General features: G+C 36.8%; 1 protein-coding gene across 2 annotated transcripts in view; it reads right to left on the bottom strand.

The window, feature by feature from the left end:
* The window catches only part of AVL9 (AVL9 cell migration associated), a 46,070-nt gene that overhangs the window by 7,114 nt on the left and 17,636 nt on the right, over window positions 1-21,320 (bottom strand). Inside the window, exons 2-14 of one of the 2 annotated variants that reach the window (XM_026100756.2) lie at window positions 19,445-19,565; window positions 16,789-16,874; window positions 14,981-15,052; window positions 14,087-14,176; window positions 13,643-13,709; window positions 13,217-13,257; window positions 12,094-12,132; window positions 8,724-8,793; window positions 7,595-8,133; window positions 4,747-4,881; window positions 3,622-3,844; window positions 2,051-2,168; window positions 1,016-1,069 (exon numbers count right to left, since the gene is read on the bottom strand). In XM_026100756.2, coding sequence (XP_025956541.1) covers window positions 1,016-1,069; window positions 2,051-2,168; window positions 3,622-3,844; window positions 4,747-4,881; window positions 7,595-8,133; window positions 8,724-8,793; window positions 12,094-12,132; window positions 13,217-13,257; window positions 13,643-13,709; window positions 14,087-14,176; window positions 14,981-15,052; window positions 16,789-16,874; window positions 19,445-19,565 — 1,655 coding nt within the window. The remainder of the gene's footprint in view (window positions 1-1,015; window positions 1,070-2,050; window positions 2,169-3,621; window positions 3,845-4,746; window positions 4,882-7,594; window positions 8,134-8,723; window positions 8,794-12,093; window positions 12,133-13,216; window positions 13,258-13,642; window positions 13,710-14,086; window positions 14,177-14,980; window positions 15,053-16,788; window positions 16,875-19,444; window positions 19,566-21,320) is intronic. The other variant, XM_026100757.2, reaches the window with a different exon arrangement.

Raw genomic sequence — 21,320 nt, 5'->3', positions numbered from 1 at the left:
CTGTCATTGGTCAGCAGAAGCAACAAAAAGATTTAGCGGGCTGAAGTGTGAACCTTTTTACTCCTCAAGTTGCCCTTTTATGTTAGCATGTATTTTAGGTCTACTCAAAGTGTACTGAAAGTAACAGTTTACAGTCAAGGCACGTGCAGAACTAGCAGTGCATATGCACTGCTGATTTAACAGGCATCTTATAGAACCAGTCTGCTTAAATGTCTACAATAGGCCAACGATATAGATGGCACCATCAAATCTCAACAAATCCAGTGACTTTTATTAAAGAATAAATTTCACAGTCAACATAGCTAAGTAAGAGAAAACAACCTGTTTTGCTTGATGGCTGAACAAAATGAAACAGTTAATTGCAACTGAAAGATTGAATTTTGGCTTTAGTTAAGAGCTGTACAGCTGTGAGAATAACAAGTGCCACTGAAGCCAGTTTTACACTTGAATACTATAGGTAAGAACTGACAGAACTTAAAGTTCAGGCAGAGTTTGGTGCAGCAAGAAGTTTCAGAAGATGCATTTTAAATTTCTAAATTGAAGAATCTGACCACAGCCTCAGCACATATACAACGACCTCCAAGAGAGATTTTTTTAGAACAATGCCACATTAAAAAAAAACAGAAAAAACAAAATGCCCCCAAACACTAATTTCTCCTAACAACTGGACCCAAAGCCAACACACAGAAAAACCTTGATAAAAGTTTTAATAGCTTTGATTTACGTGGATTCCTAACAGTTTAAAGATATAAAAAAGCCTTGTAATTGCAATGCGAAAGTCGGGGCTCTATTGTGTGAAGACTAAACAAAACAGTGTATTAGCACTATTCTCCCCTATTTTATGCAAACCATCCATCTTTATATGTGGTGAAGTTTTGCAAGAGAACTTCAAATACATTTTCATGTACATGGGTGATTCAGATTGTTATTTTGTTTAGCTCACCATAGCAAGAGTTACACAGTTATTAATATCTGACTTTTTTTTCCAGTATATATTGAAATACTATATACTTACTGTGACAATCTTAACTTAACATCTGATACAGAGTATTGTCCCTGGAATGGATGGCTGGAAGAGGGGAAAGAAACCCAAGAAATAAATTTATTTATTTTTTCATGATGAACCCACATTACAACAACTGAAATCACTGGTTATAGTCTTCTCTGCTGTTAAAAAAGAAAAAAGTCTATTAAAGATGTAGTAGTATATCACTTTATAGTAGGCTAGGTCCAGTGACTATTCAACCTTAGATTTCTTATGAACCACCTGTAAGGTGCTTTCTATTTATAAACCAGATATAAACAATCTTCTTTTCACACTAAGGCAGACACACACCTCCTTCTAACAAGACGGAGTGTGAAAAAGTGATCCCTTAAGTAGGCCAAAAGAGCTTTGCAGGTCTAAAGAAAAACAACCTTCCTCTCCAGACTACAGCAGCTGCCAAAGCAAGAGCAAAAACATACAAACCTCCCTGCAGTACAGTAATAATCCATGCTAAACAAAGCACACGCAGCACCTACAGTGTTACCAAGCCTGTCATGATCTGATATTAGAGCATAAATAAGCATAAAACAATCCAAAGTATAAAAGACAAAATACAAATCAGCCAGCTCCCCTCCATCCCCATCAATGACAACCTTGGACACAGCTATTCCCTGGACACCTGGAAGCAATTAAAAAAGCAAGAAAAAAAAGCAGAACCATCTGAGGGCAATTCCTGAGGAATGACAATAAACTCTCTACAGCAGGGGACAGCCAACTGTTAAGTTGTTCAAGTTTCACATCTCCTGACTCTGGATAGTTTTCTTCATAAAACTATATCCCAGAAAAACAGTAAGGTATTAAAGAACAGAAACATTCTGCTTCTGTACGCTCAGAATCCTCTCAGCATAGGGCTGCAAAAGTTTCAGCCTCAAGGGCTTTGTAAGAGGAACAAGGGGAACGCATTAGGCACACAGAACGCTGTGTGCTGTGAGGCACACAGAACAGTGTGCCTGACTCTGCACACTAGGCACTCTCTATGCTAAGTGCTAAAAATTGGTTCCTTACCTAGAATTTACCTCTGCAAGAGCTGGATGCTTGTTGCTGTTCCATACTCTGTAGTTGTGTGTATTTTTCCAGGCTGCTACAAATGCTGTTCCAAAGTCTGACAGAGTCTTTTCATTGTCTGATAAATTAAAATAAAGATGAGTGAATCTGTACCAATTTTTTAGAGGTGCAATACAAGAAAAGTGAAGGCTTCTTTTTCCTTTTAAAGAAAAACTAAAATTTTCCAGGCTCTTGACAAATCAAAGTCAAGTCAAATTCCAGTATTATGAACCAGACACTTCACAGATGTTATATTATACTCATTTTAAAAAGTGTCCCAAATATACAGAGCCAGGACAAAACAAAAACAAAAACCAGATACGATTACACAATTTATGTTGCCTCTTTTTTTTTTGGTCTTTTTTTCATGACAACAGTAACAGGACAGATTTTATAAAAAGCTTTTCATAATGCTTAAGAATAAACAATATTTTTCTTATTTTTAATTTATTTATAAAGCTCTGAGGAGTGCAGCTAGGGAGGAAAAAAAAAAAAGTCATCCAAACACAGCCCTCTTGACTTGTTCTCTGGGCCACACAGCAACCAGGAACAGAAACATCATTTGCACTACTCTTGGTCAGATGCACTAGGCTTTGCTGTACTATGCTGTTACACGTTCATATTTAGTAAACCTCAGATGGATTCCAAAACTGAAGTATCAGCTACTTATAATTACATCTCCTTTAAGATAAAACACATAAGAGCATATGAAATCGTTTTAGAACCAGAGGTGAAGCAGCATGAGTTTCAAGAGAAGCCTGATACTTCATATCAGGCATGTAATCATCTTAAAATAATAACGTTGTTCAACAAAACTTAGCCTCTTCTAGATCTTAAAGTGTAGTTCTCAATCCCATATTCTCGCATAAATACCATGGAACGGGTACTGAATTAGTTAGCAATCAGTAAAAGGAAACTAAGCATGAAGAAGATGAGGCAAAGAGGATCAGTGTGGGGCAAATGAAACATTTTCCAGAAATAAACCACTGATTCTTTCAGTTATATTCATGCAGGAAAGACTAGAACATAGGGAATTCCCCCTGAACTGAGACAAATGCTTAAGCTTCAGAAAATAGAAGCTTACAAAGCTGATAGCTGACATTTTTCACTTAATGAATTCCTATTTAAGACTATGGCAGGAAGGGAGAAGAGATGGGTCAGACCACCAAGACTCTAAGGACAGTCACTGACTTCATTCCTCCTTGGATCCAATTAATTCCCCAAACTGAACTTCAGGTGGCAATAGAGTCTGTAGAATATGCTAAATTTGTAAAATCTCTTGTTATATGGAGTTGCAAGTTCTTCTACTTATGAGGAAAGCTTAATTAAATCAAGGAGATTTTGTTGTCCTTGGCTATCCTTTTTATACCTTGAAAAGTTTATTTACTAAATTCTTACTCTGCAGCCTTAAAGACTATTTCTTCTTTGATCATCTCCTTCTCCTTGGCAGTAGGCCAAGCATGTACGGCAACAGAGCAAATGCTTATTACACCCACATTCATCTCAGCCCCTAGATAAGGAATGTAGTGTACCTGGTTGTAGCACAGCAGCAAGCAGTGCATGAAGATAAGCAGTAAACTGAGCCCTGATCCACTCATCTCCTCCTTCCCAACCAGTGCCATCAAGGAAAACATCATCTCTGTTTTCAGTCACATGCTTCACCAGGTAATCTGCAAATCTTAGGTCAGCCGTTGTAGGGTTCAGGATCTTACGGAGTTCTGGATCATGGATTTGTACATGAGCATCTTCTATCTGCTTGAAATAATTCCAAGGGTAAAAGTGGATCCAAATGAAATTTTTTATATATATATATATATACATACACACATACACACACACACAAAAACAACCGTGTACTATTACTGTCAAACAACTACCTAAATCTAAACACACAGTCACAACCTGTATCAGGAAGAAACAAATAACCAAATAAATCACGAGCGAACTGTTCTCAGAATGACAGATATTGCTGACAAAAACAGAACCTGATGATCTTCCTGGCACAGAGTAAAAGCTGCTTATTTCACAGTATTTGGCAGAGAAGTCTAGTGTTCATATGTATTTTCTTTGATTTTCTCTTTGATTACTGCTTTAATTTTTCCACTATGTTAAGTTGGTTACATATATTTATGTTACCAAATGCTGATTATATACTTGTGACTATTTGCTAGAACACATGTGGTGCTTTCTTAGGTCCTCCCCCCCACTTTTTTCCTTTTTAAACTGCTGACTAAATCAGAAAGAAGTTAGCATTAGTAGCCTTTATTCTCCAACTGTATACAGATGCAGTTTCTCAGCTGCAGGCATTTATTTTTGAAGACCTTATTACAAAGCCATGAAAGTCCATAGCAAGTAAAACTAAAATGGTAGTGAGATAAAAATTTAAAAAATGCCCTAAAAATTCAAATATTGGATATAAGAATACACATGAAAAATATGTATTACTTTCTCACAGCTTAAAAGTTGTGTTCTCCACCCTAACAACCTATACAAATAGAATAAATTCTTAAATGTAAAAGTTTATTTCCTGGGGAAGTTACTCAAAATTCGTGCAGGACCTTGAAACATTACAGACATACATCCAAAACGCAACCTCTGCTTTGTTCCCCCCCCCCCTTTTTTTCTCCAGTTCAAGAAGTTTAAATGTGGATTCATACTTCTACAATTGCATCACTCAGATGTTTCTGCTGACGGAACAGGATGTTGGTGGCTCCAGCGACAAAGCCACGAACTGTTACATCTGAGAGGAGATGATGTTGCTGCAGTGCCATATATGGCAAACAAAGGTATCCCTAAAGTAACAGAGATATTTAGAGGATTAACGAAAAGACAAAACATTGTCCCTGTTCACAATTTTTCCTAACAAAAGCCAGCACATTCCCATCCAGAATGAAGAACTCTGGTTACTATAATTTCAGCCATGTTTATCTATTTCTTTGCTACATTGTATCTGTAAAGCAAAGGAAACATTTCACATAAACTAAGTTTTTCAAGAGGTTGTGTAGCCTTTTGGTCTCAGGACGGAAAATGAAATAGACTACTAGCTGACAAGAAGCAAATGTGTTTACACAGTAGCAGAATAAGCAGTGTCAAGTGAGCATGGAGGTCTCAAGTCAGTTTAAAGACACGAAGTCAAGGGACACAGATTCATCTCACTTCTCATTTGCATACCACACTGTCTTCTGGTAGACCTGAGGTGCATCATGCAGAAAAGCTACAGAAGCTTACACAGCTGCTGTCCACATTTTGAAGATGGAGACTTACAGGCTCCAGAGACAGCGGTCAATTTTGGGTGAGCATGTGCATGCCTGCTTTAAGAGAAAGCAGGAAAGAAAGCAATGCACTGTGCTTTTTAACCACTCCATGCTTAGAAATTAATCTAGTATTTTACATTCCAATTAAAAAGAAAAAAGAGGAAAAAACTCCACATTTTAAAGGAAGTGTAAGGTTTTTAAGCAAGTTATGCAAAGATCATTGAGAAGAAGCTGCAGATATTTCTTTTAAAGGTAGAATCAACATACCGATTGAATTTAAAACTCAAATCTAACCCCAGCTGTTTCAATTGCATAAAGCACAATGCAGTTTATTCACTAGTACAAACCCAGAACAGCTAATGGCATACTGGACAGAAACAAAGAGCACATGTACTTTATCACACAGTACATGATAATTGGAAACATATGGAAGAAGGGAGCACAACTATTCCCTTTTGTTATATTAAACACAGGGATAGCTTTCCAGATGACAAGCACTTATCAGCTGAAAACAAACAGCCTGTGTCAAAAGAACAGCGCTTTGAAACAGAATCACCAACCTAAAATAGAAAATATTCAGAAAAAATAAGGCTTAGGAAGTTGGCAAAGAAAGGTCTAATTAATTTTTACTTAAATTTTGGAAATACTTCACTATTTAAAATATCAAGTGTCAATTCCCAAATTCACATTTCTCCATAAATATAACTGTGTTGGTTTCTGTGAACCTGTTCCTAAAAGAGTGCAACTGAAGTGAGCATTTGAGCCTATAGAACTGGTAATAAAGAAACAAAATATCACAGCCTATTTTTCCTTATGCTCTGGTGTATTTGGATATATTCTACCAACTGGCAAAATCTCATCCTATTCAAATTTGTCAGATTTGTTACTCTTCTATGGCATTGCATAGAAGAACCCAGAGATGACAGCTCTAAATGAGATTTAAACTTTCCAGTAAGCAGTTAAATTTTAACTTGCAATCACATTTTCTGATAACTTTGAGATGTAAAGCCTTTTCTATTTTAATTACATTGGATGAACTCAAATGAAAAGTGCCTTCGTGGAACAGAAGGTAAACATGCAGAAACTGTCAACTTCCATAAAAATTCTTTACTTTTCCATTTTATGAGCTTAGCAGCAAACAAAGTTTGCACTCTTAGCCCCGCCCCCATCAATTATTTGTTCCTTGCCTTCAATCTAGTATTTTAATAGAACTAAACTAAATACAATTTACAGACTATTTTTTAGACCAGACAGACCATAAAGGCAAACACCAGACTGTAGATCTTTGCTGGACAGCCATTTCTAACAGTGGCTTAAGGCAATATAGAGCAGATGGCATTTGATCTGCTCATTTGGGCCTAATGTATTGCTGCCAATGAAAGTTATTCTGAGAAGCTCAAATACAACTGTCAAATACAATGTTTTGCAAGGAAATGCAAATAAATATCTCCAAAGGGTAGGACACTACTGTGAACCTCATCGGGTTGAGGGGATGAATCTGAATCCTCCACTTCCTGGGCGAATGTGCTCATCTAAGAGGTTATTATATAAAAACAAAATGAAGTATTATATCACTTCTTTCACTGACAAAGCTATGTTTAAAAGAGAGGTATCTGCCCTGATTTTCATAGGTAACCCAGCAGTAGTAAATGTGTATTCCGCATTAGCTGAGAATGCCTATCAGGGTCCTTAGAGAAACTCTGTAATACCTGGAGTTCAATTACACTTCTGTGTAATCTTAGAGCTCTGCAGCTCAGTAGCATGCATAAAGAGCCACAGATAATGAGGAAGTGTTAACAGACAAAAGAAAAGTTACCTCTAGGCTTAGGTAGCAGCTAAGGAATAGTTTGCAGAATCTTAGTTAGGATGAAGGTATTTAAATGCTTCTTAAGTACTCTGATCTTGCCCCATATAGATTAGATTAACAGTTCCAGAGAGTAAAAGAAAATAGCAGTTACTGACACCTACCATGGATTGAGCATAGTGGGTCTACAGGCTACAATCATACAGAATTGCAAGCAGTACACAAGTATACATGTGACAGCAAAGTGGAAGGCATGTGCACATGCATGCACACCCCCCTCAGACAGGCACTCAGTTTCTTTATCTGCCTAGGAACACACAGACTGTACTTACATGTACATTGTAGTACCCTACAGTCCATTTAGAGCTGGATAACCAAAATTATTAGTCACTTCTGTAAAAACAGAAGTCGTCTTGAGTTACCAGGTACCATGAACAACCTGTTTACCTTTGTAAAAATAGCCAGCGGCATACCATACTGGTCCTCTTCCAACCCAGATATCAATCCTGGAACAAGCACCATGTGTCCTGTATTTGCCTGGGGCTGCACAGTGATTGGAAGGCCTTCCGAGTGGATGCGTTCTTTTGGTAGATTTTCAGCCTGTTCAGATGCTTTATTTTCACGTTCTTCTTTCAAATTAGACTCCTCCAAAATGCTAGGATCTAAGGTTTCCCAATCACTTTCAGAAGACTCTGGAGAAGTGCGGAAAGGAACTTTCAAGCGTTGTACAGTACCATTGGAGGACTGAGCTCTATTGCAAGTCTTCTCTGACTGGGAAAAAGGCACATTTGCTTTTTGACCTTCCAGTGAATGGTCTCCTGCCAACTTTCTGCTTCCCTTTCCCAAGTTTGTATTTGAAATATCAGCAGCAGACACAGAAACATAATCATCTAACCGTGGAGTGATTTCCTGCAAGCCAGCATCCTCTGAAATACTCTTTCTTGGTCTATACTGTGAGCAGTCAGTAAGACCATGTTCAATCATACCTGGAAAGTGATATCACACATGAATATCAGCACCTTAATACAAATTCAAATGACTTTCATTAAAGGCAATGAAGGAAATGCTCTTCTGTGCATACTAGAAATCACTTACTTCAGAACACTACTTTGAAAATCAAACCTTCTCTCCAAGAGAATCTGCCGCAACCTTTTGCTTTGAGAAGAATGGTTAGAACTTAAGAATTAGCTAGGCAAGGATTTCCCCTCCTCTCCCCTTTTTTTCTTTGAGGGGTATGTGTAGAAGAAATAGAGCTGTATTTTTGATTTGTAAGAACTTGGCAAGAATACACGCCCAACGACTTATTCAGAGTCCCATCTATGTTATCAACAAGCAATAATACAGAAGATGTAGTAGTTCTGGCTAAACACAGAGAATAATCCATATACTATAAGTAATAAGCGTTAGGAGATGTGTCCATACTACACAGACATGCATACAAGTTATTCCATTTTTCAGGCAATATATAAACAGAACTCTATTGTCATATACGGTTGCTTTCCACAGGGAACAGTACAGCCAGTCTCAGTTATGAACAGAAACCATATTAAAAAGAAGTCCAAATGTCTCTTCTTACCAGGAAAGAGTGACAGGACAGTCATTAGAGCTCCCACCAATCTATTTACTGGAGAAATGTAAAACAGCACCTGGTGGCAGGAGGGGGGAAAAAAAAAGGGAGGGGTGGAGTAGGAAGGAGAGAATTAAAAAAAAAAAAAAATCAAATGATAGCTTACACATGACAGATAAAAATGCATGCAAGCTGTCCAAGGCATTTTCTTTCTTTTTATGTCTGTTCACCAACAAAAGCTCTTACAACAGTTTTTTGAAGTAAATTTTTAAATGTGTGTACATGTATAACTTGCAGTTGGACAACTCAATCCAATGCTGACTGGATCAATTTCAGGAGAAAAAAAATCTCACTGACTGACAGACAAAAGTGGTTCCTGGCACTCTGCATACATCACTGCTTATTTTTTGTACATTAAAGTCTGTCTCTGTTGTAAATCAGAGGCCAAATAATCACCATTCCAGAATTCTGAAAAAACCCTATGCAAAAAAGCTCTTCAAAGAAAATAATATATTATTAATAAGCAGATAAATGGAGAACAGGACAAATGCAGCATGCATTTATTAAAAATACCTTTCTATGATTAAAAAACTGATTTTCTGGAAACAGAAAATTGATTGATGTCAACTTCAATAAAGCACTTCGGGCATAACATGGGAAATTAGAATTTCCTTAGAGAGACTGGAATTAGTAAGTTATTTAGGAATTCAGAAGGGGGATGTCAAAGGCTAGCACTGAAAGAAGCAGCATGAGGTTCAAGGAATATAAATACTGCAGTCCCTCCAAGACGGACTTTCAGAAAAAAAATACCCAACTTGCTTTATGATGCCATTTTAACATACTCAGTAAAAAAGTAGTAGCATACTAGTGACAAATATGAGCATTACAAGGAGTCAGCAATACAAAGGAATACAGAATGACCATAAGTAATGTGATGACTTTGCAGGCCACGTTAATAGGTATATAATGAAATTCAAAAGTGCAGGTTTGTGGACTTAGAATTAACAAAAGACTTTTGCTATAAGCTAGAAAATCTGGTTAGAAAAATCTTGTTACTTGTTAGAAGTAAATGATGAGTAACTCATGATCCACCAGTATGCTCAAGTGTTTGAGCCACTGACCTGATGGATCCAAGAGAAAGGCAGTCCTAACATATCACATGATGTTTAATGGTATCTCAGCAGGAAACAGAGTACACCATGTGTAGTGTCTTGTACAATCTGTTTTTCTACGTTCAAGAAAGATGAATTGCAACAGTTGCAGAAAAAGCCAATAGCATGATGAGAAGAACAGGCAGTTCATCTGACCAGAGTAATTTCCATTGACACCAATGGGAATAAGTCTGGCTTCTTTTGAGAAGCTGGTCAATAAGTTAATGAAGGACAGATGATGTAATAGCATGGAACTACAGCAGAAACCCCACAATACCCTTTTCAGTTTAAGATTCTCAGGTATCATGTATTCCTAGATGAATTTACTTTTAAGTCTACAGTAATAAACAAGTTTATAAAGTATCTCCTTTTCAAGAAGTCTACCTACGTTTGTTTATTAGGTTGGGTGTACTGCATACTTAAGCTGATCACTTTTCTATACTTTTTTTCCATTGAGTGCCTCTGTCGTCTTTCTATCTGTATGGGTGCACATTTCTTTAGCCCTCCCTATTCTGTTATAAGGTCTACAACATTCACATCAGCAAATTGGGTGGTCCTGGCAGCAGAAAGTCAAATAATTGCCATCTGGAAGTAGTCTTGCAGCTTAATAGCAGCTGAGAGGTGAAAAAAAAGTTTCCTTTAGCCTGTGGAAAGGCATTAACCAAATTGCTAGGGATTAAAGAAAATCGGTCTGTGGCATTCAGGCATTTTTCTGCTCAAGGAAAATTGGCATTACTAGCAGCTTCTTGCTTTTAAGGTCTTCGAACATACAGATTTCCCAGAGTTATTCTGGAATCTTAACATCTGTCAGAAAACAGGCAGTACCAGGAAACCAAACCCTTCCTTTTGAAATGGCAAGTGTTCTCTTCCTGTTATGGCTTAGAAAAAAAATGAAAAACAAAAAAATCCAAACTCACAGGTTTATTCAATCAGCATCTAATTCTTTTCAAACCAGATTCATATGTTTGAGTCACATGAACATGCTTGGGAAAGCTTCTCTCCACTCTCCCTGTGCATTTATGTCTTGTGGTTTGTGCAGCTTCAAAAAAGAACTGTAGCTCAGTTAAGTATTTTGTTTATATATGCCTAAGTGCTGAACTACCATGATGTAATGCTAACATTGTAAGTTTTTAAACAGATCAATATAGATGTTTTACCAAAAAAAAAAAAAAAAAAAAAAACTTACTGTAGAATTTCAAAATGTTTTCAGTGATTTGGGGATAAAACCTTACCTATCAAGTCTTGATTAAATTCATTTCTACACGTGCACTGCCACTGTGTAATAACTGTATTTTCTTAAGTATACTCTTCGCATAGCCTTAAATAATATAACAGCTTTAGCATATGCATCTTTAATGCAGAAATTAGATTTATTCTCTTCAAGAAATACTTATAACTATCAAGGTATATCTAGCATACAGAATTAGGTAGCAAGTGCAGAAGCTTCAGTGAAGTCCTCCAAGTACATCTATAAAAGGGTGTATTTACTGCCTCACAAAAGGTAGGTAAGCCTTAGATACAGACTTCAAAAAGCTGTTTTGATATTTTATAGGTCAAGTCCTACTGACTTTCCAGTTGTAGCCAACGGGAAAATTCAGATGTTCCTTCTCACCACTCTGAAGAAGCTGGCTTTTAACAGAGCAGGCTCACTAAAGAAACAGTGACATTTGAAGAACTAAAAGCAATGTTTAAACAAAAATTTAAAGAACAAGGCAAAAAAATGACCTTTTACATTGTCTCCTCCAGCTGTCTGTGTAATTCAGGTTTGAAAGAGGTTCCTAGCACTAGTTTCCCTTGGTACGCTTATGTAATGCTTAAATCAAAAGTTGTAGTTAACTGGACTCTGTACAGCTGTATGTTGCTCTTTAAGGTACTCACATTTCCTATCCATTCCTTCACACAAGCAGCTGTTTGCATTACATGTATCCATTCATGTATCCATCCATTTTACAATACATCATGCTTCTCCGCTCATTTAAACACATTTTACTTAACTTTCATTGGGACAGCTATTAATAAGGCAAAGTATGTATAGAAGAGGTGAGAACAAATTTATGTTAGCACACAACAGTTAATTAGAGCATAGTTTCCAAATGTATACATGCATACAAAAGTACTTTAAATATAATTCTTAGTTTTCACTGGTATATTTTACACATCTTCATATGAAAGATAACTAACAATTACATTTCTACTTCAGTTCTCTGCCTTGGCCTACAAAATGTTACCTTTTTCTCTAGAAGAATCAATTTAAAAAGAATCAAGACCTGAAAAATACAGAAAAGAAAAACATGCTTAGTGAACCATTGCCATTTATCAAAAATACTGTACAAACTTTGTCTTATTCAAAGTTTAACACCATTTATTGATTTTATTGGCTAAACAGTGAAATACATTCGGCCAATAGAAACTAGTGTCCTAATATCCTTTCTCCACCTGAACATTCTTTAAAAATAGCATCCGAGATGCACAAAGAATGAACTGCACAAACAGGAATTGCATACTTTGAATCATACAAAGCTTATTAAAACCAGTAAACTGCATATGCACAGATCTCCTCCACAGAAATGCACAAATGAATTCAGCAGAACACCAAGAATAGCACTCACCTCACCTAATTTGAGACAACTACAAATGAGATACCTAGATCAGAGATGGTTCTCCAGACTTTCTTTGTACTCAAAGAAAACAGACAGATGCTTCTAGGGCATAACTGGGATGTTTGTAGTGAGACAAAAATTAGTCACCCCCTCCAATATCTACTGTGCATATGCAAATACACCATTATCCTGGTTTCTCAACTTTGTTTCCTTGATGCCTCTCAGTTAATGAAAAAAGATTTTAAAGGTTATTTGTAACTTAGCTTAAGATACACTCTTCATTTCAATAGTCATCAAGAAAAAGGAGGGAAGCAAGTTCCCTCATGTTCTATGATGGCAGGGGCTGTAAAAGTTACAAGATACAGGGAAAAAGGTAAGTTGTGTGTGCTAGGACATTAGCAACATTCTTCCATCACGTTCATCTGACAAGGAGCAGGAAACAAAGATACAATTTGCACTTTGGGATGTAATTCAAGAAATGTCACAAAAACCTAGAAGTCTCCAGGGAAACCAGGAAATGGACAAAACTTTTTTGTCTGGAACTAACCTTTGCTGCAGGTGTGCACACAGAAGGGGAAGGGAAATCAGAAGTCTGTAACCAGAAGTCCTAAGGAAAGAGCCTCACTCCTAGCACATGTGTGTTTAGACATGTTTATATTTCAGTTGCTCACAAAGCATTTTACTCCACAAAATTTGTGCAAGGCATCATCATGCTGTACTTTATAATTATAATATAGCAGAGAAAGCATACCTTGTGCCTAAAGTGAAGAACAAGATCCCGAGGAGACAGACCTGAGATACCAGAAAGAAAGCCATTATTCCAATTTAATAGCTAGCAGAGATTCCAACTAACTTCTTGGCACCATTTTTCTTTAGGAGAGGGGAAAAAACAAAACCCAAATCCAAGGAGCAATTAAACTATACACTCTATGTGAATCTAGTTATTTTGTTAGGAGAACTCATATCAAATTCTCTTTCTTTTGAGTAGGAGTAATAGTTAAAGCATTTATTTGGCATTTATTTAAATCCGTTAAGGAAGGAAAGTGTAATAGAATATTGTGCAGGCACATAAACCTGGTGTTTAATTTCTTGATGCACAGAAATGAATTAGCTTGAAAAGCAAATGTGTTGGTTAGCATAACATTACCTCTGCTGCTTGTACAAAAATGTCACTTACCAAGATAAACTTGTGACCCTTCCAGCAAAGTTCCTCCCAAAGAGCTATTCATATGCTCATAGAGTTCCTGTAACAGTTGGAACAAAAACAAAAAACCCAGAATGCATTAATGGCATATGGTCACACAGAGTTCAGAATAAATAAAAATGACTCGTTTCAAGGATTTCAACAGCTTATCTCAGGAAGAAAAGCAAGTTTTACTAAGAGAGCCAATGGAGATGCAAGAATGAGCATGAGAGTCAATGTGCATTTCATTACAAAACAGAAAGTTGACCCTCTGTCAGGTTTGGGCAGTTCATTTAGTTATTGTAATTTATTATTTGAGTTGAATAGCAGAACCACCTCTGAAAATGGATTATCTAAGCAAATCACTCACTAAAAGCATTAAAACCTTTAGCCATACACTGAAGGCTTTGTTCTGTATGAATATGGTTTAAACTTTACCTTTAGAATTGAAATTTGTGAGAAGTCTTTTTCTTCAAAATACGCATGTGTAATGAGTTGCAGCTTTGCCTGAAGTAACCCATACAAAGGCTTGAAAGAAAGAAACAAATAGAAAAGCAAACAAGTGAAGAAAACTTACTTAACAATCCATTTTAAACTTCAGTCTTCTCCCATTCTTATCTTGCAATATGGACATATTATTAGAGGTACAGTTCATTTTCAGGGCAAAAACTCTTGACTGCCAACTTGCGCTGTCTTGTCTTCTGTGCTCAGTTTAAATGATAATAATTCTTTCTTCTTTCTTTCCATTTGTACATACCATACCATCACTGAATAACTTTCTGGAAAAGTACCTTCCTGCTTAACACTGCTCATGCACTTTCAGTAACAGTCCTTAATTCAGCTTCAAGCACTGAAAGAAGTTTTTACCTGCCTGGCAATTGGTAGCTGTTGCTAAATAGGTGTATATATATGCAACATGTCTCCTCAAAACAGAGCATGTGACTATCTTAAAACCTCCCTGACAGTTGTCAATGGCTACTTTCTCCAGTTTTTTGATAGTTATTACAATAACCAAAACCCCAAATTCTACTATGTGAAAAATTAAGAATTAGCACTTAAGAACTATCAAAAGTGCAAACAGATATCCCAATTCCTGACAACAGGCAGACAGTTTTACAATTATTCTTATAAGGAGATAACAATTCAAGGCAGCACGCTCAAATGCCATGGCTTTCTAATTCATTTTCACTCCAGTGTTCATTTTGTTACACTTTACAATGATTTAAAAAAAAGAAATATTTAGAGCCAAAAGTTTCCAAATAAGAATATGGAAAACAAACCATTTTAATTTGTTCTTTGGAAGTGTTTTGGGAGTTAAACAAACATTCTTACCAGCTGACTGAGAACACAGACGCTTTTCTGTACTGTTTCTCGGGTGATGTCTGCTTGCCGTACTTTCAATGCCTAAGAAATAGAAGTATTACGGTATTTTTACCCACGCACAATTTCAAAAATAATTCTTTCAAGGATCTAGTTGTCACATACCCTATTTAAATAAAATCCTAGGACTGACTGCTTTCAATGGTGGAATATCCAAACCATGTAACAGTATGTCCTTACCTGGTACAAATGGCCATAACACTGATTTGTGCTCTCATCTCACTGTTCACAGTAAAGATCTAACTACAGCTGTGATGATATGCACAGGACTGTTTAAAAGACATTAGTATAAGTAAAAGGCAATGGCATTTTAAACTCAGGGTAACATAGCAGAAGAGAAGAAGCCTCAACACATCACGATCTTCTCCAACACTGTTTCTGCAAATGGACCAGGCTGAAAAGACTTTGCCTGGCAATAGTTTGCTTGCTTTATACTCAAGGATTTTCTTTGAGCCATCTATAAAATAGAAGTATCATACGCACGAGCAACTACTTTCTCAGTCAGACCAAATGGTCCTAACACTTAACAGCAAAGCTAGAAAAGGTGGGGACAGAAATACAGCCAAGTGATTCACTTAATTGTACAAAACAGCAAGTGTGCAGATTGCAGCCCACACATCAAAAAGCCAGATAGGAAGAGTGCTGGAGTTGTTATATAAACACACATATTGTTTTATATTCTACTTGTTGCAAATGGTTCAATTTAAAAATCTATTTATCTTCTTAATTGGTTAGTAAACAGCATAAACTGGAATCAAGAGTGCAATAAAACCAAGTTAAAACAATTGTGTAGTTAAACACAACATGATTTTAATCACGGAATACAGTGAAGACTGTCTACAAACATAGTGAGTGAACCAAAATCAACACAAGAAACAATTAAAATCTGCATTTGTAAAATTTCTTCCCATAGCATAAACAGAAACTTGAAGTATAATCAAGGTATGGTTAATACTAAAACAGAGTACATAAATTGCAAATTCCAAATGTATGACTCATCTAGAACTTTGAGCTACCTGGCATTTCAGATCCTTGGCATTTCACTGGAAAGGGCATATTTTTAAAGAAATCTGTAAAAACTTTTCAATTAGAGTTGCATAGATGATACTATCACTGCTACTTTTGAAAATCTGGACACATTCTAGTACATCAAGTACACAGTTTCCTCAAAGTGTGATCAAATATACAGTGTAGCTCTCCTCCCATATTTTCAGCTTTACTGGGAAGAGGTCAGTACCAGTGGGCAGCTATATAGCTACATACAGTGAATGGGAAGATTCTGGTCCACTTCACAAATGTACTTTTGGCAAAGCAGATATGTGAAAAGAAACATCACAGCATTTGCATGGTCAGATTCTAAGAAATAGTCTAAAAATCTTCCCAGTCACACAGAGGAGAAATTTAAATTGCTTCCACCCAAGAGATCTACTTTCTGGCAACAGGAGTTGGCAGCTTGACAGATTGTCAGCTTAAGTTTTGCTACTTGGGGCTGATGTCTGGATTATTTGTCAAGAACCAAAACATATTTTGAAATCTTCAAAGCAATTGACAAGAAATACAGTATGTCTGCTGACACAAGGAAATAAATAGTTCAAGTTCTGTAGCTATCTACTGTGCAGGTTTTCATGGATTTTTAAGGCGAGATGACAATTCTGATCCTGCTGTCTGAATGTTGGTGTAACACAAGCCATTGAATTTCAGAGTCATTCGCACATCAAGCCTATCAATTCACTGATAGAATTTACAACTTGTAAAGTTACCTTGGCTTCAATCTGTCTATAGCAAGAGACACCATATACTGTGGTTCGATTCCCACATCTTGGTGGCAAGTGGAAAAACACTGTATCTATGAAGAAAAGAATACTTCGTAAGTCACTAACAAAGGGAAGCATTCAATATTTTTATTTTCAGTGCCACTTACTTATAAAACATTTACTGCTGAAAATGCTGGGTACTTTTTTTGTCTGCTAAAATTTGTGCTAAAACAAGAGTCCTCTAGAAATCTATGCTTGCTTTAAAACGAGAGTTTTCAAACTGAGAGGTGCCTTGGGGAAGTAGCTCCAGCTGCGCTAATACTGATATTCTGACAGCAGTCTGAGTTTTAGCCTGACCAAACTCCTATGAGTCACTTGACAGATGCTCAGGAGCAGCTCTTGTCAGCAGAGAAGCATCTTTGAAACCCACAGGTACCCACTTCTGGCTTGCTGTGAAGGTGCAGAGACAAGGCACCATAAGGCTAGTCTTACAGAACTGATGAGGCTGGGTGTACAGTAGCAGTGCAGTGCCACTAAGAAGGTAAATGCAATGAAGGTATGAAAAATTCAAGGAGGAAATACACAGCCTGAAAGCTTAGAGCTGCTACCACTGCCAAGGTGGCTATCCATGCACAACACTACTACTGTAGTAAAAAGGACCTGGGAGCCCCAGTCTAACATAAAATAGTTATTTTCTCTGTGCAAGTGTGACAGGAAGCACGCAATCTCCATATAATACGACACAAGAAAGGATTTTAAGAAGAGTATTTTGATTCAATTTATTAGGCTTGATATAAAGATACATACTTGCTGTTACTCCAAAAAAAAATTTTTAATTCGTAAGTAAAGGAGTTGCAAAATATACACTATGATTCTGTTTGCCGTTCAAAATATACTGAATGAAATTTGTACTGACATCAGTTAAAATTTTTTGCTCGCTTTGCAGTAACAGAACAGAATGGACTAGCAGAATGGACCAATATGTATTGGGTCCAACTGAGAGACAGATTATACGTAAGAAAATTTAATCCCCTGAACAAATTTAGCTCTATTATAGAGATCACATAGGGTTTTAGTAAACCTTTAAGAGCATTTCCTATATCAAATCATCCTCTTTGCAAAATATAACTCCTTCAGTAGAAGCTGGTTATAAACTTCAAAGTAAATACACAACTAAAAGTTACAGTATATAAAATAATTATCTGAAGTGCATTTGCCAATTCCAAGTTCATGTTTATTCCTCCCTATAAAACAAAGATTTGCATCAGTTTCATTGCCATGTCAGTTTTTTCCTTACCAAAAAAATACACATCAATAACCTTTTACTGCAGTAATAAAACTGCCAGAAGTTCAGTATTAACTAGCATAGTACTAGGTAAGTGAGATGGCCTCTGATTTCCTAGCTTTAAATGTATCCTATTGCTCACGGGAGATTTAAGAATGAAGAAATGGAACAAAATCATGACAAAGCACAGAGTCAGAGTGACTCTTACTGTTGCTGGGAAAGGGATTATTATTTTGATATGAATTCCTTCACCTCCAAATGAATCTCTGGAAGTTGAAAGATTAGAAAACTGAGCACATAAAGTTAAAAAGCCTCATTAAAAGTAGCATTAAAGGTCTTCTTGCTATTTTGCTGTTTTAAGTGGTTTCTTCACTGCTGTGCAGAAAAACTGATGAAATAACTGCACATGCAAATAAATATGCTATTATGATGGACTGAATTGCTGTCAAATACAAAGAAATAAATTAAAAACTTCTCCAGTAATAGCAGCTGTAAGCCATCAGTTATTTTCAACCATTCTTTTTGGAGTGAACAGTACTTGCACTACTTTGGCTTGGGACAAGCAATTTTAAATTCTGAAGCCAGATCTCGGAATTGTATGATTCTTAGTTTCCAGGGGGAGGGAGGTCAGTCTTCAAGAAGAAAGCATAAGAAAGAAAACTGCTCACATAAAAGTTCCAGTCTCCTTTATCCCTGTTTTCCTCAAGAATCCTTAAGGGCATTATCATCTATTGTGATAATTTACTAAGAACACTAGGCTTCAGCAATGATCTTACTAGTAACCACAAGGCAAAAGAATCCTTCTGTCTTTCTGTTCTGCAGACCAATACACTAAAGCTCCTGTTCCTGCCCTTTATATTTACTTGTGTTCAGCATATAGCCATTCTGCAGACTTTGAATGAGAGCTCTGTAGGTCCTTGTAGGTCATTCCAATAATCATGAAGTTAGTGTGGGAACAGATATCATAATCAGCATGTATGTTACAGAGCTGAATGTTAGAATCTCATTTTCACCTTACCTCAAAACTACATTAGGTTTTACTTAAGAGGTTCTTCTCCCTTCAAATATTTTTTGAGATAGCAGGTGTCCTTGTACTTTTTTTAAGAGTACACACGAGTGATACACAACCCTTAAACCGAACTTTTATTCACCTCCGATTTCCTGATGTAGGAGATGAACTTTTATGATATATTTTCACTTTAAACTTTGAAGCAATGCATCATTATCAATGTATTTTGCAGGTTATACAAAAATGCGAAGTATAAGAAATCTAATAGAGAAAAGAATGGTTGATCAGATATTAGGACTTTTTTCTTGGGTACATTAGAGGCACAGACGACACACTAGTACATGCCACTTTCCTCACTGGTTTCTTACCTTCTTGGTAGTTGTGAGCGCCATCTGGTAAAGCAAGAAATGGCAAGTATTTCCATTCTTCTGGTAAACTGTGGCTATCATGTCCTTCTCCAGGCATTAGAGGAGGATAGGAAAATTCAACCTGAAAAAAAGGGGGGGCAGAGGGAGGCAGAGAGAAAACAGATTACTGCTACCAAACAAGCAAGCCTCTGTGATTCAGCCTAGTAGTCTTTCTTTAGCGGCAGCATGAAAGAAGATTTTTTCTTTCTGCTTGCACTCCTTATCTCTTCCCCCAAAGCATCCACGGACCAACTTCTCTGTGGTCTGAGCAGCCCTGGGCAGATTTGGCTTCCATTGTGCTTCTATCCAGCCTGGTACCTTTTCCTCAAAGGAAGTACGAAACAGATTTTTAAGCAGCAAACGTTGCCCTGGCAGTTGAATACCTTCTCCCCTGCATGTGCATAGCCAACAGCGTGTCACTGCACCTGCAATGTCAGCATGGGTTAGTGCTAGGGCACAGACATCCTAAAACTGGATTTGGCTTCAAACCCCCTCAAGTGCTCATGATCAGACAGTCCTAACTCATGCAGGCCTTTATATTTCGCACTACCAAACGTTGATTAGTCTCAGAAGCTACATGAACAGCAAAATATTGCTTTTAAGTATCAAGCTGTTTGCTTCAATGATGACATCAGTTTTATACAGTGACTAAGAGTATTTCCTTTTTCTTTCCCCAATAAATTCTGCCTTTTGATTTCACCCCTAATTTATTTGCCATTAACCTCTTTTTCCAAGTAATAAGGGCAATCTCTCTATACTCTGCACTGTAATACATGCCTACCACAGCTTCTCATGATTAGCATCGTAACAGTGTTATCCATTCACTATTTTTTCTTCTTCCTCCCTATGGAAGCCTTTCTGAGTTTGCAACCACTTTCACTAAGTCTTTTTTTCTAGATATACATTCCTTGAAGTATTGAACAAAACTTAAACACAGGTTTCCTTTATCAGTAAAAGAAACTGTTATGGGATATTGCAAGTACTCTTGGAAAACGCTTAGTCATAAATTAGTCAGCTGTCAAATGCATAAATACAAATTTATAACCTATGGAAAATACAAAAGCATAACAAAGCAATCACACAAAAAATAATCTTGCCATTGTACAGAAGATAAAATAAAAATATCGTAAAGAATAAGGGGAGGAGGACAAGAAAACAGAAGTGAAATTCTTCATCTTACCACATAGTGTCACTCTTTCTCCAATTGTTGCCAACTTCCAAAAAAACCCACCCACCCCAAAACAAACAAAAACCACGTAAGACAAAAAGCCAGCCTAAAAAATCAGCCTTGCTACTTGCTGTATCAAATTTTCTTATTCCTCATACTATATTCCATATCCCTGTGTGCAAAGAGATCCTGAAGGTATTCATGAAAAATGAATAAAGATCTAGTGAATGACCAAATTCCTGAACTGAACATAAGTCAGAAAGAACAATTTAGCAAGGAGGGCAAGGGGGAGGTGGGAAAAAAATGAAAAAAAAAAACATGCAATAGTAAAAGGATTAGCTTGGTGGGGAAGGAGGGAAGAAATCTAGGCTTTTACTTGTACTTAGTTATCTTTAGGAATGCATGCAGCATTTCAAACAGCATATGCCATTAAGTTAACTAGAAGAGTATTTGACTTCCAAATGTGACAAACAGTGGACCATGGCATATTCAAGGAGCAGAGGCACTGCCTGCCATTCAGTACATGCATAATTCCTGAGAATCCCATGACACACTTTCCACATTACAGACTGTGAAAACATTCAGCCGTTAGAAATTTAATGTAAGCATTTGCAACTGAGAAGATGATTATACCATACAATTTGACACTGTCCACAGATTCAGACTTGC

Source organism: Dromaius novaehollandiae, chromosome 2 (genome assembly GCF_036370855.1).
Source record: "Dromaius novaehollandiae isolate bDroNov1 chromosome 2, bDroNov1.hap1, whole genome shotgun sequence".
NCBI classification, from domain to species: domain Eukaryota; kingdom Metazoa; phylum Chordata; class Aves; order Casuariiformes; family Dromaiidae; genus Dromaius; species Dromaius novaehollandiae.
The sequence above is the reverse complement of the archived record's forward strand: the minus strand, read 5'-3'. Positions and strand labels throughout refer to the sequence as shown.